The sequence below is a fragment of the Puma concolor genome, chromosome E3 (genome assembly GCF_028749965.1).
Source record: "Puma concolor isolate L17-30 chromosome E3, mPumCon1.1.hap2, whole genome shotgun sequence".
NCBI classification, from domain to species: Eukaryota; Metazoa; Chordata; class Mammalia; order Carnivora; family Felidae; genus Puma; species Puma concolor.
In genome coordinates, this window is record NC_141682.1 from 5,980,867 (window position 1) to 6,006,543 (window position 25,677).

The 25,677-nt window shown below is 40.6% G+C and overlaps 1 protein-coding gene across 3 annotated transcripts in view; it reads right to left on the reverse strand.

The window, feature by feature from the left end:
• The window catches only part of BAIAP2L1 (BAR/IMD domain containing adaptor protein 2 like 1), a 94,548-nt gene that overhangs the window by 16,436 nt on the left and 52,435 nt on the right, over positions 1–25,677 (reverse strand). For 2 of the 3 annotated variants that reach the window (XM_086691236.1, XM_086691238.1), the window contains 7 exons: positions 9,305–9,366; positions 9,126–9,197; positions 7,773–7,910; positions 6,974–7,126; positions 5,075–5,242; positions 2,449–2,596; positions 394–610 (listed from right to left, as the gene is read on the reverse strand). In XM_086691236.1, the coding sequence (XP_086547362.1) occupies positions 394–610; positions 2,449–2,596; positions 5,075–5,242; positions 6,974–7,126; positions 7,773–7,910; positions 9,126–9,197; positions 9,305–9,366 (958 nt within the window). The remainder of the gene's footprint in view (positions 1–393; positions 611–2,448; positions 2,597–5,074; positions 5,243–6,973; positions 7,127–7,772; positions 7,911–9,125; positions 9,198–9,304; positions 9,367–25,677) is intronic. The other variant, XM_086691237.1, reaches the window with a different exon arrangement.

The window sequence follows — 25,677 nt, forward strand, 5'->3', positions numbered from 1 at the left end:
ACCTACTTGTTGAAATGAGGACACTAGCCTTTAAACTATTTGTGGGCTAAATCTTAACAAAATCTATCTAATGTGCATATTATCCTTGAGAAATCCAAAGTCACATTAAAAAAAAGGAAGAGAAAGAGTATTTAAAGTACTTTCTGAGGTGACTTCATATGATCTATTCAAGAATCAAACTCATCTGCAGATGCACAGACATACAGAAAATGGCCCGGAACAGAGTATAACTCCGATGAACTAAACTAGAACCGTAACTAAACTAGGAACTTAACTTTGGTAAAAATACTACAGTGACCACAAGGACTCTGCTGCTCAACGGAGATATAGCAGTTCCCTGAAGCAGCGGGCAGTCCTGACTCCCGCGCGGGCAGCATCTACCCCAAGACTTACGCTTTCGTGGTGTCGTGCTCCCCATAAAGCCAGCCGTCTTTCTCCTCGGGGACGAGCAGCGTGAGGACATCTCCCTGGGCGAAGCTGAGCAAGCTCTGGTTCGCGCCTGCGGTGTGTGGGAAGATGGTTTTCACCTTCTGCTTCTTCATCATGTTCAGTCCGGTTGCGACAGAAACCGATCGCTGTAAACTGGGATCATCTGAAGAATCTGTTAAAACTGAGCATGGCAGCGACTGCTTTTCAAAGAGCGATAACACGGCAAGTTCACAAGAGCAAACCCCGGAAAGCCACCCACTCCTGTCTGCCAGCGATCCTTCCACTTCAGCTCCACACGCCATATCTCCGAGCCCTAGTCTTCGCCTGGACCCACGGACGGATGGGCGGGGAACAGCGAGGAGCGGAAGCAGAACTGCTGCCTGAGGCCCCTCACCAAGGACGACCCTTGAGGCTAAACGCTCTTCCCCACGTAGAGAGGACACACAGAGGCCAAGCCTCACCCGTGCTCTGAGGTAATCAGAGGCCAGCTGATGCATCACCAGAGGGTCTGATGCCTTCCTCGCCCTCCTCTCCCAACATGAATCCCAAGGCAGGGCGGGATCTAACTCAAACCCCACTGCCCACGCTCTGGGCTGCAAGGAACAAGAGGAGACTGGAAATGCAGCTGTTCTCGCCGTGCTCACTTACTGAACCCTCCCTAATCAGTGCCGTCCACGCTTTTGATGCTTCGAAGCTTCTGAGGGAAGGACTAGTTATCATCCACGGTGACTCAATGGGATCACAGCTAGCACGTGGCCTAGCTGGGCACCAGATGTGGGTGGCCTGACCCCACAGCCCAGACTTTGTACATTTCTGTCTCCCTTGGAGCGTGGGCTGATACTTCCCACTTCAAAGAAACAAAATAGCCATTCTGAAAATCTCCTCTCCCGTTTCACCCAGGACAGGTCTCTAGCCCATGGCTTGAAGGCCATGACTTTCATGAGTGAGCCTGTGAGACACCTATCACAGAGAGAGAGGGGCCTCTGGTGTCAAAAACTCTGCACAGAGCAGAGCCTAACCAAAGCTGCCTGAAATGTCTGCAAACAGTAACTGGTCCTGATTTATTGAAACAGCATCAACAGAAATTTAAGCAGTGAGAACTTAAGTGTTCAGAAAGCATGAAGTTCTCTGTTAGAGATGATGAAAAACGCTGATTATAATTCAAACCAAGCCTACTGGTAAGATTAATAACCATAATTTTGTCATGGGAACTTTAATAATTTGTTTTATTGAAGAAAGAAATTTTATTACAATTGCCACTTAATATGGCACTCAGTGTGGAGGCTCTTGTTATATTTTAAAATGTAATACCTTTATTTAAAAAAAAATTTTTTTTTAATGTTAGTTTTTGAGAGAGACAGAGAGAGGCAGAGCACGAGCGGGGGAGGGACAGGGTGAGAGAGGGAGACACAGAATCCGAAGCAGGCTCCAGGCTCTGAGTTGTCAGCACAGAGCCTGATGTGGAGCTCAAACCCACAAACCGCGAGATCAAGACATGAGCCGAACATGAGTCAGATGCCCAACCAACTGAGCCACCCAGGTGCCCCTAAAATGTAACACTTTTCAATAGCACAATTACTCTATATAAACATGAATCAGTACATGGAATTAGTATGTGTTAAAGTGTCAATTATAAAATGTCTTATGGTTTTATAATAAACCCGTACCTTTATTTATTTTGAAGTGTAAGTTCCAATAAGGCAATGCTGAATTCTACTTCATGGTAACATTTATCCAAAATATTAAAAAAAATTTTAAAAAGTATTTAAAAAGGGGCACCTGGGTGGCTCAGTCAGTTGAGCGTCCGACTTCGGCTCAGGTTATGATCTCACAGTTTGTGAGTTCGAGCCGCGCGTCAGGCTCTGTGCAGACAGCTCAGGGCCTAGAGCCTGCTTCAGATCCTGTCTCCCCCTCTCTCTCTGCCCCTTCCCCGCTCATGCTCTGTCTCTCAAAAATGAATAAATGTTAAAAAAAAAAAAAAAAAAGGTATTTAAAAAGAAATCAAAATAAATATCTTACCTGTTGAATTCTTTATCCTTTCTGAATTCTGTGCAACTGCTGTTGGGTTATTAAACATATCAATCAAAGGACTGGTATACGCTCTGGCTGAAGGAGCTGGGGGCACCTTTGGTGAATATTTAGAAAGGGTGTCATAATCTTTCCCAACCTGTGAAAAATTCCTTATTAGTTTAATATTAGTGTAACACAGCAATGGACTTACAGAGATTTCCAGGGCTGTTGGAACATGTTTTAAATTCCACTTTCTTCCCCAAATTCTCTTAGTTGGGTGGTAATGCCCTATTCTGAATTATTTCAAGATTATCACATTCTTTTCTTCATTTTGTCTTTTTTTTTAAGGCAATTACTCCCCATTTCCCACATCCCCTGGCAACCACTAATCTACTTTCTGTCTCTATGGATTTTAGGGTCCTCTCTAGGTCTATAGGATTTGTCTTCTTGGCTACAGAATTCTACACTTAAAATAATTTTTCCAAAGAATTTTGAGTGCATTGCTCCTTTAATTTCTAACATCTTGTTTTGGTAACAAGAAATCTGGTACCATTAGTGTTCTCTTTTCTTTGTGAGTAATTTATTTTCCCCCCTCCAGGAAATTCTTAGAATTTTCTCTTTGCCTCTTTCTGCAACTTGACCACGATCTATTGAGGTTTGGTTTTTTCCTCTTGTCCAGGCTCACTCACTCAGTGTTAAAGAGCAGGCAGGGTCTACTGCAGTAACTTCTGCAGGGACCATAGTCAGGGCAGCAGAGGGGGAGAAGTGGCTGGCCTTGAATATACCTGGAAGGTGGAAACAACAGGGCATGCCTGTGGGTTGGCTGTGACTGGGGAGGGGGAGGGGGAGAGAGAGGGAAGGCGGAGTCCACATTTGTGCCTGAGCTACTGAAAGGATGGAGCTGCCATTTCCTGGATGGAAAAGACTGGAGAAGCATGTTTAGAGTGAGAAAATCAATCGTGTGGTTTTGGACAAGCTGAATTTGAGATCCCCATTAGACATCTGGTGATTCTAAGAAGGCAACTGGGTATCTCCAACCTGTCTAACATTAACTTTACATCCTCTGTTTTTGTTTGGCATTTTGGGAGAGCTCTTTGGCTTAATTTTCTAAGCAGTTCCATTCTGCTAACAAGCCCGTCTACTGGTGTGGGGTTTTCTTGTTTGTTTTTTTTGTGGAGGGAGGAAGGGGAGGGAGAAATTTAAAAACCTATTTTAGAAGAATTTCAAGCAAGTACAAAAGTAGGAAGAAGAGCACAATAAATCTTGATGTACCCAACACCCAGCTTCAACAGTTACAAATTCATGGCCACTATTGTTTCATATACGCCACACCCATCTTCCCCCATGCCTGGATTATGCTGAAGCAAATCCCAGACATTTCAATTATAAATAATAATCCAATTTTTACTTTCCAAAATCTCTAGTTGATTTTTCCCTGGGGATGTAATATCTTTTCATCTCTTTCTTAAGATTTCTCCTCCACTGTTTCCTCTGTTGCCTCCAATATTGGCCATTCTGGTTTTTGTTTCTTTTGGTGTATCTTTTTATGGCATTGGTTTTCCTTACTTGCTCAGTGATTCCTGGTTATCTGTCCATCTTGGTATCTTACGGCATTCTCTATTCTTTTCACTCTTTATGGTAGTATGGATTTTGCCTGTTCTCCTTATCACAGGCTACCTACAGTGGGGTAGAGGACAGGGAAGATACTTCTAGGAGCATGCGTGACCTCTGAGTGAAAACATGGTGCTTTGGCCAGTAGACCAAAGTCCCTGTTGCCTACTGTTCATTCAGCGCAAGTGGGACATTCAGCGCAAGTGAGACAGTGGGGAAGAAACCGACCAACATAGAGGATGCGAATCATACAGGAATGTAATGTCCTGGGTTCTCCACCGCTTCTTGCAAACCATTGACTCTGAGCTTACTGCTCCGCCCTCTGCGGCAGTCTTGCCCTGCACATGCTCAGAGCTAAGGTTTCCTTCTCTTTTGATTCTCCACACACTGATCTTGCCTTTCTTTTAGACTCCTTCAGGGTTGTTGGCCCACTGACAGCAGCTTCTCTTATTCCCCATGCAGTTATGGATCTATTCTGTAGGCTGCTGACTGGTCTTTAGCATCTCTGCTATCATTTCAGAGGTTAGGGTGGACTCATGTATCCAAACTACTCACTGGAAACAAATCTCCACACGTCTGCACAAAGTACTAAAACCCGGGTTCAAAGAACAGCAAACTACAATGCTTGACTGCATTACCTTGAATACTGGGGTGGCCATATTTTTTTTTCCAGTACCAGATTATGTTGTGATGAATGGCACCAGAGTTTTGCTAATTATTCTCTAAGACACCTACACTTCCTTCACTACGAATAAACGTACAAATTTTGAATCATTACAATTAAAAACAGTAACAATAACATTTCCAAAACAAAGATAACAGTGGTATCCACAGCACTACATGCTGCTAACCATTGCACAGCCGGTGTCAAATCTGAAGGCAAGGGGATAGAAGTGAGAAAAGGCAGGCCCTAGAATAAAGGAAGACCTGTGATTCCCACTAACAAAAGCCTTGGTCCTCCGTGCAAATTTGGCCCAAATCGTATTAGTAAATGTGAAATCTTGGGGAGAAAACCAGTTCCTACCATGTTGCTTCTCTCGATCATTGGTGAAGGCTGAGGTGTTCCAGACACTGGGGTAGAGACTGGGGTCTTAATTTCTTCTATCATATTCATGATTTTCTCAGGTACTTTGGTAGCATCCCCACAGGTCTCCTGCCACCTAGGCAGTTTGGAATTGAGTAATTCTGCAGACTATAAATCCAAAAGAAACACAACTAAACACAAACATGTATTGCTCAAAGAGCTGAGAAAAGTTACATCAACTATCAGTGATAATGTTTTACTGACTTACTACCACAAGTCTGAGACATTGTGTTAAATCCAGTGAACATTTAACCATCTCTGAGCATCTGCCCTGGGTTACTGGCTGAGAAAGATTAGGCTCCTTTTCTACAGGAGCTTCTCCATTCCCACAGCATGAATGCAGAGTTTAAGACTACTACAAGAATTGTAAATGATGAAGAACAAGCTCAAACACCAAAAGGGAGGCTTGAGCAATCTTATTAAGCCCTACTGTTTCCCCAGTGGCCTCAGAAATGCCAATCAGTGCTTTCTTCCTATTACTCCTGAGAGAGGGCAAAGCCCTCACCCCAACCCTTCTATGCCCTCAGACTGTAACCCTGACACACCAACTGCTTGGGCCTGCTTTATCCAAGGAGCCCCTGAAAGGACTGGGACACGGAAGCCAGGAAAAGGGAAGGCACAAGAGCAGTTTTCAGAAAGGTGATGTGACTTCCAATAGAGAAAAGAAGTAGACTTAGTTTATGCTACAAAGCATAGCTGGGATCCAAAGTTAACCGTAAGAAAGAGTCTGCCACCAACTAGAGCTCTCTGGAAACAGGCCAGGTTGCCTTGTGTCACAGTGAGTATCCCTTCAGTGGCAAGGCTTTGCTGTAGGAAGAGAGCTTCACGGTCACTTGGCCTATTGACCCTGGCCCAGCAGGGCACCCTCACCATGGAAAATGACTCTGCCAAAACTAGTACAGATGCACTGTTGACAAAAGTGATCATCTAATACTGCAATTCTTTCTTGTAACAATGTTAGATCTTAGGAATTTAGATTTGGTAGATGAATAGTCCTTAAAGTTGCAAACACTTTATAAAATATGTAACATTTGCCTGATGCATACAGATAGGGCCAAGTTGTTTCCCCCGAAAAAGAGGACGTTGCCTTATATGCAAGTGCTTACAAAGCTTCTACCATGGAGCAATCTCTAAATTACATTACAAATAACAATGAATATTTGACTTCACTCAATGCTAGTTTTGGATGCTTACACAGGCCCAATAAAATTTATAATTTAAAAAGAAGGGAAAGGGAAATAACACATATTTTGTAATGCTTTCTGGGGGCATAACCTCAAAACTATGTGTGCTGGAAGCAGGGCCGTAAAGCCAGTCATTCAGTTGATGAGATCACGAGGAAACACCTTGAGGAGGATAAAAAAAGTAACCACAACAACTGTCTCGATGCTGGGACAGAACTTCCAGGGACACTTCTGTACATGGACTCCCAAGGTGAATATCTCAAACCACCCAGGTGGGCTGGACTTGGGGCCCACTGGGACCCATCCCACGGCTCTGGTGAGGACACTGATGCTGAGGATGCATCAGAGAGAGTCTGAGGAAAGCAGACTCATAGGTGAGAAAAGAAAAAGTGCTGTTTCTCAATTATTAAGCATTTTATGAAATATTTTAAATATGGATATATTACTTAAATATTATAATCAACATTTGACCATTTCATCCACGTTTCTGAAAGTTTACATATTCAAGTTGGCCAAAACTATTTCTTTGGAGTCTTCTCATTGGCAAAATAGGTCCATCACTTTACACTGAGGCACATATGGACGGTAAGTAATTTCTAGGACATTTGAATATGAAATTATTAATAATGCAACACAACTTGCCACCTGAACCCACCTGTAAATGATAATAATGTAAGTGATTTGCAAAGCTACAGTGTTTGTCAACCAGAAAGCAGAAGCGCCTTTTCTCTTCAAGCAGGGCTTCTCTGCACCCATCTGCAATAAATTTCTGGATGTCGCTCTGGCGAGAAGTAACGGTTTCTACATACTAGGAAAATAAATAATAATTATACAAATATGACATGAGGGATCAGAGCTGCACAGCCAGACGTTTATCTTCCACCATCTTTACACTTGGTTTATTTTGATAATGGAATAAATACTAAATGCAGATAAACATTAGATAAAATAACAAAGTTGTAGCCTGATCTGAGCAGGTATTATCATTCTCATTAAGATCCCTGACTCATGTGCAGAAGAACGTTGCCAAAAGCCTTCCACTCTGTGCTGGGCAATTTACACAAAATATTACTTTATGTTTCAGGGACAGGATTGTGTTCTGTTGGAAAATCAACGGCTTTAGAACCAGAAACTTCGAATTCAAACCACAGTTCTAAGTATCAACCATGTGACTTAGCCTAAGCCTCATTTTCTTCATCTGTAAAATGGGGATAGTAATGCTAACCACCCTGAATCGGGAAAGAATGCCCATGTTCTTAGGAGGCTACTAGTTATCCTCGACTCTGGAAAACTGTGGCCTTAAGCTCAATACCAACTCTAAAATGCTCATAAGCTTCAACAGCAGCAGAGCAGTGAGCAGATGAAAGTATACGCTGAGTGAGGTAAGTAAGCTTCCCTGTAAACTGCACAAATCATCAACAACAAAATAAAGAAAAAAGTGCTGAAAAGTTCACCTCAATTTCTTTGTGTTCATATTTGAGCGCATTTCGTCCTCCTTGACTTTTCCTTCTGATCTTCTTCAACTCTGCTTGAGATTTCTCCAAAGAATCTAATTTATTCCTGTGTTCTGTTTGGTATCTTTTAAGAGTTGCCTGTAAGTGAAATGTTGTGCTTGTTTTAGTGTAGCACCATACAAACTGTTGGGCAGTTACTGCTGCCAATATTTCCACTGGACGTGGCCCTGCACACCCGTTGCCTCCCTTCCACTTCAACGTGTGACTTTGTCCTCAAGTTCCCCATTCACAGAAAGGGCCACTGACCACAAGGGCAGCTCCTATAGGATAACAATGTCTCTTCTTTCTTGTTTTCTCCAATGTTTTAGAACACTGAGTGGTAAGTACTTCGGGGAATAAAAAACAATTTAATGTTCCTGACTGTTTTATGATTTACAGTTTTAAGAAACAAAATTAACAATTGCAATCACAACCAATTATTTTGGGTGCTGTGTAGCGAAGTGTTTGGGGAGCCTAATAGAACTAGGTCAGAATTCTGGCATCATCCTTCATTTCCTGTGTGATCTCAGTAATTATTTAATTTCTCTAAAACTCATGTTCTCCCTTTAATCTGTACAGTGAGGATAAGAAGAGTATCTACATAAAGAGTTTCTATAGGGATAAACATCAGATAATGTATGGAAAATGCTTGCCATTACATCTACCTCAGCAGCTTTTGGAGGTCCCTCCAGAGTGCACACAGGGGCAGCAGGGCTATTTCAGGTAACCTACACTGCTTACTGCCACATGGGGTCTTGGTGAGAAAGGGGCTTTGGGTGGCAAAGTAGCTACTCTACAGCAGGTAAGGGAGGGGGAAAGAGCCCTGTGTGTGGAGGGTCAGGCAGACGGAGAAAACTGCTGGAATCATCAATACCGGGTGACAGGCAAGGGACACCATGCAGGAGCAGTCTGTGATGACTGGGAGAACACCAAGCACATCTCACGTCCTCAAGTGCTGGTTTGTGAAAGCAACAGCTGTACTAATACAGATGCAGATGCCATCCCCATGTGTGTGTACTTTGAAAACAATGCTTTCTAGAAGCAGGATTCCTTGCAATATTTTCCTCTATGCTTTTTAATAAAGATCCCAGGTGTTAATGCAAATGGAGCCCTGGAAGGCACCTTGTCTATTTCATGCATCTGTGTATATACTCAATACTAACCTCTATCCGTATTTGCTGCTGCTGGATAGACAGTGAGAGAAAGTTCTCCTAGGGCTTAGAGACCAGGCAAGCATAGCCTCCTGGGAAAGCCAGGCCCCCGTGCCCCACACCTACCTCCACCCACGGAGGTGGAGCAAAACTGTGTACTCACATTCATGTATTTTACATCAAGTTCTGTCTTCTTCTCCAGCTCATGTATAATCTCTTTATGGAATTTTTTGAACTTTTAACAAAAGAAAATGAAAAATTCACATCAGCTTTGAGTCTTTAAGCAAAACAAATTTTTAATGTAAAATAAATATATTTTATAAGTATCAAAAGTTTACATACGTTTTCATCAAGACTCTCATTGAGTTTCTTGTGGGTACTTGAAATCTCTATGAGAACTTGGCCTGTGAATAAAACCAGATGTTGGGGGGAGGGGGGAGAGTCACTGGGTAGATTTTGTAAAGATATTAAAGTAAGTAAAGTAATGGAATGAAGCACAGTCTATCACTGCCCTCAATGCCTGGAAGCATCAGGCCCTGTGGCCTGTCAGAAACACTGACTTCACACCCATGGCAGGGTGGGTTCCAGAGGGACACAGCCCCTCGCAAACTCACTCCACAACATTGTTCACCCAAAGAATGCCAACTTTTGTCTTCAAATTCACATCATGCTTTCTATATTTATTCCCTCCCTAAGCGGAATCTTATTTATCTGATTTAATTTTTAAATTCACTTACAAAAGATTATCATGGTCATTATAGTAACTACCTATAGGAACAAATGACTTATTTTTATCTAATCCCCAGAGTAATCTGATTATCTGTCAGGCATAAAAGATAAAGGTTATTTTTTCTCTCATTCTTGTGTCCTTTCGGAAAATATTAATGCCATGGGAAAATGCAGCAGGGACAGTGCTCTGCCTCGTATCTCCCGGGACTACACCAAGTCTCTGACACAAGTACAGTCATAGGACAGAAGAGAATGTTCCAGGACTAAGGAGCCTTACTCCAAAGGCAGCAGGATGATCTTTTGATTTGCAAAGCACATCTCTGGCAGTTTGAGGCAGTGTGATAGACATGTTGACCGTGAGGTACCTACTGGGACATACGTGTTCAGGAAGCGGTTGAATTTCTTCAACTCTGATAAAGGTGAACAAGAGCCTCTCTCTCCCTGCTCATTTATCTATAGGAACCAAATGGGTCTGATACCTAAGACCTGGCAGATATGGAATCATCTGGAATAACCACCAGACCATATTAAATAAAAACAAAATGTGCTGGGTAGGTCCCCTACAGTTCAGTGGATATAGATAGAAAGGAATTCCTTGGGTGAACTGAAAGGCTGTAGATGAAGGAGAATTTAAATTAAGACTGTGGTGGATATGGGAAAAGAGAAAGAATACCAACTAGACTATGACTTCAGCTGTCACCTTTACACAAATGACACTACAGTGCCCTGTTGTCGAAACAGTTTAAGACATCTGACTCTCAAACAGTCTAGGTTTCCCCCAATTCAACCCTTTTCTGGGGGCACCTGGGTGGCTCATTCAGTGGAGCATCTGATTCTTGATACTGGCTCAGGTCATGATCTCATGGTTCATGACATTGAGCCCAGCATCCAGCTTTGCACTGACAGCATGGAACCTGCTTGGGATTCTCTATCTCTGCCCCTCCCCCAATTGTGCACGCTTTCATGCACATTTATTTATTTATTCTCTAAATAAATAATCATTAAAAAAATTTAAGAAAAAAAAAAGAAAAAGAAATTCAATCCCTTCCTGAACATGTTTGTCCACCTGGATGTCCCAGGAGGTACGTCATGGTCAACATGTCTAAAAGTGAGTTCACCCCATATTCTCTAGCCCCAGCTCTTGGCTGCCAGCTAGCCAGTCACAAGGGGTCGACAATTCACCCATGTGTCACACTCAATGACAAAGATGCAGTCCCTTGTGCATGTGGTGTCATCACTTGGGCCAACCTCTAGGGTGAAATCATGCCCCTTACTCATCTTGCTTCCTTGGGCAACAAATGTGCTGGCCCTTCCCTGCCGTGGAGAGAAGATAAGTGGAAATAACATGTGAAATCTATGTGCACTCAATCATCTGTCCCAGGCCAAGTGGGGAAGAGTCACCGTAATCTGCCACCCAGCAACACATTCAAACCCACCAGTTGGACTAGGAGTGTCCCCCTGCCCATCATTTCTCTTTACTCCCAGCTTGTTCTCTTCTGGATCTTCTTCCTCACAGGTGCCAGAGATCCCTCAAAACCAGATGTAACATGTCATTCCCCTGGCCCCCACCCATGGTATCCCAGATAAACCACCTCCTCAGCATGAAGGCCACTGTGGACAATGCTGCTTAAGATAACCATGGCAGGTGGTGGGGACAGAGAATTTCCTGTAAGGACAGAACCTTACAAAGTTACAGATAGGTAACTCGTAAGCCCCTAAGCAGCCTGTGATTCTAGGAACCTCTAACAGAACAGCCTGCTGGATGAACCAAAGGGAGGGGGCAGACACACAGCCAGCCGCATCCCCACCACACCAAGTTATCAAGATACCTCCTCTCCATCCTTAATGACATTGACTTCATTTCTCCCATAATTACGTTCTCCTAAAGTTCAACATGAAATAATTCAGAGTTACCACAAAGGAAGCCTTCACATGCCCAAGAATATAATTATATTAAATGTCATTTTATCATTTAGTGATTTCAGACACTGAAATAGTCTGAGTTACTTTCACATTCATTTTAAAATCATAAATAACTCTTGGCTACAGATGAAAAACAGTAACAAAAAAAAAAAACCCTACTTCAATTATTTGAAAATTAAGCACTCTATTCTTGGCAAGTCAGATCTACTTTTTTAAAAAAGTCTAAAAATAATTGTGCTTAAATCACTCAGTGTGATTCAAGCTAGAATCAAAGCACTCACAATTTTTTTTTCATATGGTCATGAACTTTATCTCTACAACCGTATATAATGTGGATCTCTGAGAAGCATGTTGCCAAAACAAAAGCTTGTGCTAGTGTGGCACTCTTGTGAAAGCCAGCACTGCTGAACCTGGTGCTTGGTCTTGAGGTGCCTCCCACCTCGTGGTTTTCTCCCTGTAGGCAGCTGGGTGGAAAGGCTCACTGAAACAGCCCATTCACTCTGTGGCCAGGAGCAGAACACCCGACCTTATCCTGGTTATTCCTGTCCCTTACAGTTCGTGGAATTTAAATGCTGACTTTATAGCAGCAGCCACGGAGTCCTCGGTCAAAGAAGGATTAGAAAACATCTTTACTGTGATTATGAGAGCTGCCAAAAGTGTATCTTGAAACAGAAAATGAAAAGTCTTTATGTTCAATCTACAGAAGTTTATTCTTAAATATAGCAAGTGTTCCTTTATGTCTGAAACGTTGCATTGCACACGTTTATTTACTCTTAGCCCTGTAACCTAATTTTTCATAAATTATATTTGAGAAGAAAAAAATTGTTTTGAAAAGGAGGGTGGAGCAGAGCCCAGATTCTAATGGAGCAGAACTAAACACACACCCAAACAGGAACCAATGTGCTGGTCCCAGAAATCACAGACCATATGTACTGATCAACCATTTCCTTTTTCCCTTTTAGGTTCTGAGTACACATTCTGGGAAGAAACACCCAAGTACAGTAATATGACTCAGTCTGAGTAAATTATATTCTTAAATAGCATTACTAAAGGATTCACATATATACATATTTCAAAATCATGAATTTGACATAACTAAAAGTTGATGTCCACTATCAGTTTTAGGAACTTTGAATAAACATGTCCAATAATTTGGACAATACTATATAAAGATACGAATTTAAACTGAATGGATTTAAAAAGTTAAATAACTAAAATTAAAGAGTATTACTTGTATGAACACATAAAAGTTTTCATTTGAAATACAGATTAGTTGTTGGACTGTTAATATATTTTCAACTAGATAACCCATTTTTTTAAAGTTTGAGAGCAAAAGACAGCGTGAGTCGGGGGAGGGGCAGAGAGAGAAGGAGAGAATCCCAAGCAGGCTCTGTGCTATCAGTGCAGAGCCTGATGTGGGGCTTGATCTCATGAACTGTGAGGTAATGACCTGAGAGGAAATCAACAGCAGCTCAACTCACTGAGCCACCAGGCACCCTGACAACTAGATAATTCTTCATCAAATTCACAGTATAAATTTAGAGAAACCAGATGGAGACTATTAACAGACATGAGTAGCACAGAACAGGTGCTCAATGTGTAGGCACACAGACTTTTTCATTTATAATTGATCATGGATAATCAGAACACAGTATTTCCAGAAAGCACAGAGCAATGATGGAGTGAGTGAGTCACACACGATTTCCTCCCTGTTACTTCAAGTGGAATCAAACAATAAAATGAGACAGTAGAAGCAAACCTACTGTGGACCTAAAGTTACACTCCATGAATTATGGTAAACCTGACCAAAAACGTCACTGGAAAAAGGATATACTTTTTCTAACAATTTTTAAAATATCAAACGTGATGAGAAAATATAATGGAAGTAAAAGCAAACTACACACAGATGGCTATGTTAAATACACAAGTATGTATCCCACAGATTAGAGTCACCAGCACAGAATTAGTACAGAGGCAGATTAGTAACCATGAACACGTGACTCAACTTGAAAGCTTTACCAGCATCTAAGAATAGCCCTCAGGGCTGCCCACCCACAGTCCCTGGATGCAACTGGAGGTGCTCTTTTCTGGTGAGTGTCAATACTGTATCAGTAAACAATGTGCATGTAGGGATAAAGCCAAATAAGTGATAGGGTAAGCATTTCATCCAACACTCCTCCAGAAATCTAGCTTCTGACCTGGCCAACTATAGTACCACAGTTCTAATTAATGTCTTCATGGAGACCGTAATTATTCTACCACTGATCACGACTTAGTCCATCCTATGAAAACAAATTGGACAAACAGAAATCGTACATTAGAAGTATATAGTGTTCCAAAGTTCTTTCATAGTCTGAGAGAAAAGTAAACTGCCAGGCAGCATCTGACTTTGTTAAGAAGAGATGCCACTAGGGTAGCCACTAAAAGAATAAAGTGCGTATAACGACCAAGCAAACAGAGAGGGGAAAAAACAATCAGCCAAAAAGAGGACAAGAGAAGAAATGAACATAGGACAGACAGCAGAAAGTAATTACACTTAATGTAAATAGACTATATAATCCAATTAGAAGACAAAGACTGTTAGGATTAAACAAAACAAAACACCCAATTATATTTTCCTTAAAAGAGATACACTTTAGATATAGGGATACAGAGAGTAAAAGGATGGAATAAGATATATAGCAAACACTAAACAAAAGAAAGCTGATGTAGATACATTAAAACCAAACAAGATGTAGTAAGTGGTCAAAGAGGGTGAGAAGCATTATTAGAATTAGACATAAAACAATGATTTCATAATGGGAAAAGGTTCATATGGAAGATGGAAAATTTTTTTATTCATAGGCAGCTATTAACATGGTCTCAACATATTTAAACTAAAACTGGATTATAAGAAGAAATAGATAAATCAATAATAATTGTAGGAGACTTCAATATGCTTCTCTTGGTAAATGGGTAGAATGAGTAGGCAAATATAGCAGTACAAATGTAGATAACCTGAATAAGATGATAAATACAGGTGATCTAGTGAACATATATAGAAGACTATATCTGATAACTTCATTTTTAAAGCAAAGAGTATATTAAAAAGAGATCAAAAGAAAACCTCACTCTATTTCAAAGGGCTGAAATCACAATGAGTATGCCCTTTAACCACATCAAAATTAAACCAGAAACCATTAAAAGAAAGGTAACCAGAAAATGTCCCTATACTGGAAATGAAGAAACAGACTTCTAAATAACCTACAGATCAAAGAAGAAACCACAATGGAAATTAAAATTATTTTGAAATAAAATGATAAATATAGGATATAAGAACATGTAAGATGCAACTAAAAATTGTGGTTAGAGGAAATTTATAGCCTTCAAATGCATATGTTAGAGGAGTGTGAAAAACACTAAACACTCATTTCAAGAATTTAGCGGAATATAATCCAATAAAAATAAATTAACTACGGATAAACATAACAACCCAGATATATTTCAGAAATATATTAAATGAAAGAAGCCAGACTAAAAAAGCTATATACTGTATGATTCTATTTATAAAACATTCTGGAAAAGGCAAAACCGACAGTATGTGATAAACAAATCTGCTTACTCTGTGATCCAGCAATTCTACTCCTAGATATATTCCCAAGAGAAATGAGTGCATTTGTTTACCAACAGAAGCACAAGAATGTCCATAGCAGCTTTATTCACATATCCAAGGCCAGAAACAACTCAAACATCTATCAACACTGGAATGGATAAATTATAGAATGGATAAACTCACACAATGGAGAAGGAAGACCCGAAATCTGTATATAGATTCCTCTCAAATCCTTGGCTAACACCTAAACTGCACATGCACAGGGTGAGACTCTAAGAAAAACCAGCAGTTAGAAGGATGTAGAGTTTGGCAGAGATTCTCAGTAGGACACACATTGAGTTGTCGGGGGAATACAAAGTTGGGAATTCAAGTCCCACCAAGTGAGAAAGGCTTCATAAATACCACAGGCTGCCCAGTGACATCAAGAAGGGACATACCTTAGGAATAAACACTGTCACAGGACAAGGGCAAAACCAAAATAGATCCACCAGAAAAAAATCTACCAGTAAGCCTCCACGAGTCAAGGTGATCTACTAGTAATGTAACTGTCTACTGGAATAAAACTTCATAATCTTAAGAGGAAGATAACAAAATAGAGTCTCTACAACATTTTTTTAGTTTAGTGATTTATTTTGAGAGACAGAAAGCAAGCTCACTAGTGGGGTAAGGGCAGAGAGAGAGGGAGAGAGAATTGCAAGCAGGCTCTGTGCTGTCAGTGCAGGCTCAAACGAGGCTCAAACCCATGAACCATGAGATTGTGACCTAAGCTGAGATCAAGAGTAGGACGCTTAACCGAATGAGCCACTCAGGTGCCCTGAGTCTCTATAACATTTTATCACAATGTTCAGGACAGGAAAAAAAATTGGTAGGGTGAATGACAAACTTACAAACTCTGAAATCATTTTAGTAGGATCACTTTCTTTTGGTATTCCAAAATGTATAATTATAATACTTCAGTTTATGTATAACTTCACTATTATAAATAAACTTATAATATATTATAAATCGATAAAAAATTTTTTTCCTTTTGTGACTGGTTTACTTAGTACAATGTCCTCAAGGTTCATCTATGCTATAGGATATGTCAGAATTTCCTTTCTCTCTCTCTTTTTTAATGTTTATTTATTTTGAGAGACAGAGCATGAATGGGGGAGGGGCAGAGAGCGAGGGAGACACAGAATCCGAAGCAGGCTCCAGGCTCCAAGCTGTCCAAACAGAGCCCAAAGCAGGGGCTCCAACCCATTAACCATGAGATCGTGACCCAAGCTGAAGTTAGATGGTAAACCAACTGAGCCACTCAGGTGTCCCAGAATTTCCTTTCTTTTTAAGGCTGAATAATATTCCACTGTATGGATATTCCTCATTTTATTTATCTATTCATCATGAGGAAAAAATGTTGACAGTCACTTTGGTTCTTTCTACCTCTTGGCTATTGTGAGTAATGCTGCATAAACATGGGTGTGCAGATATCTCTTCAAGACTCACTTTATAAAAAGTTTATTTTTAAAATAAATTTGTTTTTTTAATCTTATTTTTTATTTTAGACAGAGAACGTAAGCAGGGGAGAGGGGCAGGGGAAGAAAGAGGGAATGGAGCCTGACATGGGGCTTGATCCCACGATCCTGGGATCATGACCTAATCTGAAATCAAGAGTCAGACGCTCACCAGGTGAGCCACCCAGGTACCCCTAAATTTATTTTTTTAATTCAAGTATAATAAACATACAGTGTTCTACTAGTTTAAACTGATAGAAATGTTTAATAATTCCAGAACTGTTTTATTTATTTTTTTAAATATTTATTTATTTTTGGGACAGTGCAAGCAGCAGAGGGGCAGAGAGAGGGGGACAGAGGATCCAAAGCAGGCTCTGTGCTGACAGGCTGACCGCAGTAAGCCTGATGTGGGGCTTGAACTCACAAACCACATGATCATGACCTGGGCTGAAGCTGGACACTCAACTGACTGAGCCACCCAGGTGCCCCAATAATTCCAGAACTATTTTAGGTGTATCACAGAATTGAGAAAATGTACAAATATGATGATGTTATTGGGAGCCAATATTTGCACATATTTCCAAAATACGTAATGTAAGTGCATATGCTTATTTTTATATGTCCATGTGTATATATGCATATATGTATGCATATACCCAGGTCTAGTTTGTATGTATCTATGTACACAGTACACACTGTATACATGTATATATTTCCTAGATCTGTTTGCTGAAAGGATCAAGATGACACTTCAACAGAGCAATAAGCACACCTAGTATTCAAATCTTAGCTTCTAGTATCATCCCCACTAAAAGCAAGGAGCATTCCTCAGAAAAAAATACCTGTTGATTCCACAATTGAGAAGGGACAGGGACAAGATGAGCCTCAAACGTACTTTTATGCAAGAAAATAAGGAAGTATACAAGAAAGAATGAATGAATGAGTGAATGAATTAGAATCAGCCTGAAGGAGCTCCTATTGGCCCAATATAGGACGGTTTGAGCACCAAAGTAATTAAGGACAGTAAGAGGATATATATAAATAATTGAAAAAACCTTGGAACCCATGAGCCCACAGCAATAAGTAGATAAATAAAAAAAGAAAGAGGAGAGAAAGGAGGGCTTCTGTTAAAAGTAAAATGCAACAAGTACAGTAAACACTCGTTCAGGCAAAATTAATAGATGCTGAATCTAGAGAACAAATGTTGATGAGGAATAAGAGATCTGCATAGTCTGGGTGCGCCTGGCTGCTTCAGTTGGTGGAGAATGTGACTCTTGATCTTGGTGTAATGAGGTCGAGCCCCATGCTGGGTGTAGAGATTACTTAAAAATAGAAAAATCTTCTAAAAAGTTTTTTAAAAAGATGTACCTGCTCTGGTCATCAATCCAGTGCTGGTTGATAAAGAAGTGTGTTGACATGAGAAAGAATACCTACCAATGCTCTGCTTATTTCATAGTAAGTCTCTGGCAATCTCAATCTTAGAAAATAGTAGAAATGGCCAAAGATCTGAAGGAGAAAGTTCTCTGAGCCAAACAGAAGTTGTAGCTACAAACCCAAACATTCTTTCCCTCTTGGAGAGGAGTGGAGTCCCTTTAGACGCAGAGCAGAACAAATGAACTTTTATATATAGACTTAGAATAGGTTTCCGAAAACACATCGTTCTTCCATAATGAAAGGCCAGCAGCTACTGCTGGTCTCTCAGCGACAGAACACAAGATGTCTAAGAAGAGCTCCTAAAGATGAAAGGCTGGCTGAGGAGGCTGGAAAAGAGTGGGGTACTGTGAAAGCTAAAAGACTGGGAGCATTTTCAGAAAGTGGGGTGCTCTGCATTGTAATCACCCACAGTGAACTCAAGGGGCACAAACATCGGGCAAAGGTTAAAGCATCTGCAGAAAGATGCAATGGTGCCAGACAGGCCTCTGGTAAGTTCTTTAACCTCTCTCCAGGTCATCTCATGCAGCCTCAGTACTGTCAGCTGTATGGTGGTAACCAGAATATCTACTTCACAGGCTTAGGAGAGTACAGTGCTTTCCTGAGCTCTGAAAGGAAACACTGGCTGGTAAGGTGTGCATCCAGACAGGAGTAGCAAATTAGTTAAATAATGCATGAAACACAATAACAGAATGGGCCCACATGCTTTTCAACACGCTTTCTTTCTGAGTACTGGTTTTCTGAAAATAAAGCCCACATACTAGGTTGTCAACTTATACCTAGTTACCACATTTGTTTAAATATTTCTTGTTCCTTACATGTACACATCTGTGTATTCTTTAATATACTTTAGTATGCTTAAAATGTTTCAGAATAATTCCTAAAATTGACTAAAATAGACAAATGGACACCCACCTCTCCTAAACTCAGCTCAGTGCTCCTCTCATGTTTCTTTCCCCCTTTCTAGGGTCCCCAAAGGAAAAACTGTCCATCTCCTGTTGAAGGTATTCTTGAGAAAATGGCTAAGAAAGAATTCTTGAGATGTCTTTGGTGCAAAAACATGATTTTATTAAAACACAGGGACAGAACCCGTGGGCAGAAAGAGCCACCCCAGGGGCGCCTGGGTGGCGCAGTCGGTTAAGCGTCCGACTTCAGCCAGGTCACGATCTCGCGGTCCGTGAGTTCGAGCCCCGCGTCGGGCTCTGGGCTGATGGCTCAGAGCCTGGAGCCTGTTTCCGATTCTGTGTCTCCCTCTCTCTCTGCCCCTCACCCGTTCATGCTCTGTCTCTCTCTGTCCCAAAAATAAATAAAAAACGTTGAAAAAAAAAAATTTAAAAAAAAAAAAAAAAAAAAAAAAAAAAAAAAAAGAAAGAGCCACCCTGGGGTTGCGAGGAGTGACTGATTATAACTTCTAAGTTAGTGGGGGTTAGGGATAGCGTAGCCTCTAAGGAATTTGAAAGCAAGGATTTCAGGACCTTGAGGGGCTAGCTGCTGTTAAGATAAGCTTACTTTTAGTCTTTAATAAAACAAAAACATTAAGGAAGTAAGGCAGCCATGAGTTGCTTGAGGAAGGTCATGGTCTGCATGTTACAAGTGTTTATGAGTGGGCTGCAAGCTCTGAGGAGATTTAAGCTACATTTCTCTTGCCTTTGTTTCCCTTACCACTATTATCAAAAAGGAATACACACAGTACTCTTTCCTCCACCTCAGAGCCTTTCCCTTTACTAAACAGAATACTTAGCACTTCAGTTTTAAGTGTTGACAATTCTTCTATACTTATACTGTACCAGGAATGATCCATTGGAGAACAGACACATCTGACCACTGCTGGTTAGAAACCAACCACCAAGGGCACTTCTGGTTTCTGCTCTGGTTTCTGTGAAGAACTTGGAAGTCATCACTCTCTTACTCACATCAAGAAGCTAAATAAACTGAAAAACAACAGTGCTTCTTAGATTCAGTAGAGAATTAAGTTCACAGGTAAAGATCTGCCCTGAAAACCAGAGACAGGCTAATGTGGAGAATCCTGGTTTACTGGGAGCAGAAACCAATGCTGGAGCCAGTACTGCTAGAAACTCTTCAACTGTAACTGATGGTTGCTGGAGGCTCAGCACGAACCAGCTTGAGTTAAAAATTCCAGGGGCGCCTGGGTGGCTCAGTCGGTTAAGCGCCCGACTTCAGCTCAGGTCATGATCTCGCGGTCTGTGAGTTCAAGCCCCGCGTCGGGCTCTGTGCTGACAGCTCAGAGCCTGGAGCCTGTTTCGGATTCTGTGTCTCCCTCTCTCTCTCTCTGACCCTCCCCCATTCATGCTCTGTCTCTCTCTGTCTCAAAAATGAATAAATGTTAAAAAAAAAAAATTAAAAAAAAAATTCCAGAGGGCTCAGTCTTAGGGGAGGAGTCTAGCACTTTCATGAGTATTACCTCTAGGAGCCCCCACCAGGTTCCTACCCTGAAGACTGGAGAAAATGCCCATGGGGCTTACAGGCAGGTGGAGGGGGAAAATAACCGTTCTGAAATCAGCCCAGCATTGTTCTGTTCTTGCTTTGTTCTGTGTATGGAAGGTGAGGCCTCAAAAGAAACTGTTTTACTAAAGCCTTATGCCAGGTTTTTTGACCCAGTAAAAATCAAATACACCCCACAAAACAAAAAATGGAGATTTAAACCTAGAATTATAGAATTATCCCCCTCCCTAATACTTCACTACTATAGCATCCATCAACAGGGTTTACATCTGAGACTTCATTTAGAAGGATTTTGGGAGGAAACTGAAAGACAACAGTGGGATGGGACAAAGCAAGGACATCAGAGGAAAACTGAAGTTCGAAGCTCTTCCCAGAGAAAATCACAGAGGACAGAAACTTGGTGCTACATAAAGAAATGAAAATGAGTAAAGGAAACCTCATTTCAAATGGAGTCAGAAAGCCCCCAAGGGGGTAGTTCTTGCCCATAACCACTTGTGCCATTTGCAGACCTCAGCAGGGAAAAGGCAGCATGTCTGAATTTCCCAACAGGAAGAAGCCTACTACCCGCAGGAGGAGGAAAGAAGATTTTCTCTGGCCCAGCAACAATTCAGCCAATGAGAAGTCACCATAAACCTGAACTCTCGCCCTCCTCCAATGAGCTTTCATTCCAAATAGCCCCTCCCACTTTGTCCTTTCCTCTGTAAAAGCAAGCCCTCTCCTGTGTTTTCTGGACTTGCCTATAGTTTGTCATAGTCTGCGTACCCCCTATTGCAATTCCCAAATAAACTCATTTTGCTGGTCAACTAGTTGGCTATTTTACTTTTAAGGTTGACAGAAATGAAGAGCATTAAAGAAGGAATGAATGAAAGTAATTAAACCTTGTATTTCTTATTCTTAATTGATACACTAGATAACTTTATTTGAAGTAATAGCAACAAAATATGGAGTGGGTATGACTCATGGATAAGTCAGATGAATAACAGCAGTGCTACAGAGGTTAGGAGGGAGGAACTGGTAACACTCTGCATAAAGACCCTGTGCTGCCTGGGAAGTGATACACTGGTGTTTGAAAGTGGACCTAGATTGCCTGTATACTACCCAACCTTAGGACAACCACTACCAAAAAAAAAAAAAAAAAAAAAAAAAAGGTTTAAGTATAATCAGTATGCTGAGAGGAGATAAAATAGAATATAAAATGCTCAATTAAAACCAGAAAGTGCAGGAAATGGGGAAGATTGTTTTAAGATAATGAACAAGTGCAAAGAATACAAAACAAGTACAGTGATGTTAATCTAATGACATCACTAATCATTTTAAATATAAGTGGTTTAAATGTACCAATTAAAAGAGAGACTGACAGAGTAGACTTCTTCATGTACACGTGCCCACTAAGAGAAAGCTGAAATACATGGGGAAGAACTGACAGAGCTGCAAGGAGAAACAGATGAATCCACTATAATAGTCACTGTGGACTTCAATACTCTCAGTAACTGATAACAGGATGATTGAAGTGAACAGCATCATCAATAAACTGAATCTAAATGACAGAGTAAACTTCACCTGGCAACAGCAGAATACACATTCTTTTTAAGCTCACACAAAACCTTCACCAGGACAGACCACATTCTGCACCATAAAACATACCTCAACAAATTTAAAAGAATGGAAGTCATACAAAAAATGCCCTCAGACCACGGTGGGATTAAACTAGAAACAAGTAACAGAAATCTAGCTGAAAAAAATCCCAAAATACTTGGAAATGAAACAACATACTTCTCAATAACACAGGGGTCAAAGAAGAAAACAAGAGAACTTTTTAAATATTTGAACAAAATGAAAACACAACATATCAAAATTTGTGCAATGCAAGCAAAAGCAGTACTTCAAGGGAAATTTATAGCACTCAATGCATGTATTAGAAAAGAAGATATAAAGTCAATACTCGAAGCTTCCAACTTAAGAAGCCAGAGAAAGAAGAACAATTTAAACTAAGGCAAGTGGAAGAAAAGAACTAATAAAAATTAAAGCATAAATGAGAATAGGATAACTATAATAAAGAAAAGTCAATGAAACCAAAAGCTAGCTCTTTAAAATGCTGATACACCTCTAGCTAGGCTAAACAAGGGAAAAAGAGAGAAGACACAAATTATAGGAATAACTTGCTTTATTGTGCTTCGCAGATACTGCATTTTTTATAAACTGGAAGGTTTGTAACAACCCCACATCAAGTATGTCTATTGGCACCATCTCCCAATAGCATTTGCTCACTTTGTCACTCTGTCACATTTTGGCAATTCTCACAATATTTCAAACTTTCTCATTGCTGAATTTGTTACTATGATCTGTGATCAATGATCTTTGATACTACTATTAGAATAGTTTTGGGGTGCTTTTAATCTCACTCATTTAAGATGGCAGACTTAATAAATGTTATGTTCTTGCTGCTTCACTGACCAACAGCTCCCCTCCCTCACTTCCTCTTCTCTGGCCTCCCTATTCCCTGAGATACAACAATATTTAAATTAGGTTAATTAATAACCCTATAATGGCCTTTAAGTGTTCAAGTGAAAAAAAGATTATTACACCTCTCACTTTATTTTTTTATTTGAAAGAGTGTGTGTGTGAGCGAAGGGGAGGGGCGGGGGGGAGAGAGAGAGGGCTGGAGGCAGGGAGAATCTTAAAGGCAGGATGAGCGTGGAGCACGACGCAGGGCTCGATCCCATGACTCTGGGATCATAACCTGAGCCAAAATCAAGAGTTGGATGCTTAACTGAGCCACCAAAGTGCCCCACACCTATCACTTTAAATCAAAAGCTAGAAGTGACTGGGATTAGGGCTTAAGAGTCTGTCTCTGCCCCTCCCCCCACTCTTTTTCTAAAAACAAAAACAAAAAACCCAAATTTAAAAAAAAACCACTCCACAGCTATCAGAATGACTAAAATCCAGAAAACTGACAACGCCAAATATTGAGAATGTGCAAAAATGGTATAGTTTGGCAGTTTCTTACAAAGGTAAACAGTCATACTATTCAATCCAGTAATTGTGCTCCTAGGTGTTCACCCAAATGACTTAAAATCTTTTGTCCACAGAAAAACCTGTACATGAATGTTAACAGCAGCCTTTTCATACTGCCAAGACTTGGAAGCAACCAAGATGAATGGATAGACTGTTGTGGTACATGTACACAACTGAGTATATTACTCAGGGATAAAAAAGAAAGAAACTATTAAGCCACGAAGAGACATGGAGAGCAAGCTTAAATGCATATTGCTTAGTGAAAGAAGCCAGTCTCAAAAGGCTACATACTACAAAATTCCAACTAAATGACATTCTGGAAAGGGCAAAACTATGGAGACAATAAAAAGATCAGTGGTTGCCAAGGAGGGTGGGGGAGTGGATACTGTAACGGTAGACGTATGTCATTAAACATTTGTCAAAACTCATGTTAACACAAAAAGTGAACCTTGTGGCACCTGGATGGCTGAGTCAGTTGAGTGTCTGACTTCGGCTCAGGTCATGAGCTCGCGGTTCATGAGTTTGAGCCCAGTGTTCGGCTCTGTGCTGACAGCTTGGAGCCTGGAGCCTGCTTTGGATTCTGTGTCTCCCTCTATCTCCGCCCCTCCCCCACTCATGTGTTGTCTCTCTCTCTCTCTCTCTCTCTCAAAAACAAACATAAAAAAAAAGTGAACCTTAATGTAAATTATAGACTTTAGTTGAAAGCAATGTATCTATACTGGTTCATCACTGAGTGGGAGAGAGAGGAGTATGTGGGAAGTCTGGGTAAGATCTGCTCAATTTTCTGTAAACCTAAAACTTCTTTAAAAAAACAAATTTATTAAAAACAAAATAACACAAAACAACAGCCGTCTGGAACCAGCAGCGATTAGGAAGCACTGCCCTTTTCCGAGGAAAACACATGCAGTGTCTGAATGCTTCTAGAAGTTACTCATGGACAAGAACTTGCATTCTGATTCTCAGTTACCTGTGTGATACCAGTGCCTGCCCAGCACATAACAGTCCTTAAAAGTCTAGTCAATAAGTAAGTGTACTGAACAAATGAATTAGAGGGTAATTGCAGTGAGAAAGAACATAAAGTAGTATAGTAGGGCAGAGAAAGGAAAATTTGGCAAAAGTTTGACCCATCATATCGTGGTATCTGTAGTATTTTCCTACTGTGTAGTATCTGTGTATTATGGTATACACCATATTATGTGTATTATGGTATATATGTGTATTACGGTAGTATCTGTGTATTATTCCTATACACATAGGTATCACAGAAAGTCCTACAGGAAGAATGCTTTCTGTTAAACCTGAATGCATGATCCCTAACTTGCCTTCTCTCTCTCTCTCTCTCTTTCTCTCTCTCTCTTAATCTACTCAACAACTGGATCTAGATGGAGAGGATTCTATTGTGGCAGTACAGACGCTGGCTGCATTTGGAGTGTGAGCACCCAGCATCCATATGTAGGATCCTAAGCCCCGGAAGAACAAGCTCTCTCAGCCAGGGCTGGCACCCACACAGACCAGTTTCCATCCGCAGAGCCTCCAGGAGCAAATTGCTGGCATCTTTTGCTTCCTATCACCAAGGTTTAGTAACCCTGAGGTTTGGTCTCAGAGAATCCTGAGCCACAAACAACATATTAAAAAAAGAAAGAAAAGAAAAAAAAAAAAAAAACCAAAAATGAAGGGACATTTTTGTTTACAAAATTTTCATTCTGCCAGACAAAAAGCTATAATACCAGACTGTGTTGGGTTCGATTCTGGACACTTGGCAATCCCGGCTGCGAGGATTAAGTGTGCTAACAAGGGAAAGGTTCCAAGAGCAAGATGCACACTAAACACCCAATGCTAGACTCCCTTCTAGCTCCTGATTTCTGGTAAAAAGTGGGAATGGAAGGGAAAGATAATACAGAAAGGAGGAAGTTGGTATAAACCACTTATTTGGGATGTTTGGCAATAAAAGAAGTAAGAAGGTAGCTAGAGAAAGGAACAATAAATTTTTTTCTTTTTTAAGAAAGGCAATGACAAAAAGTGTGAAGGAAGAATAAATGAAAACCAATAAACTCCATATATGAATTAAT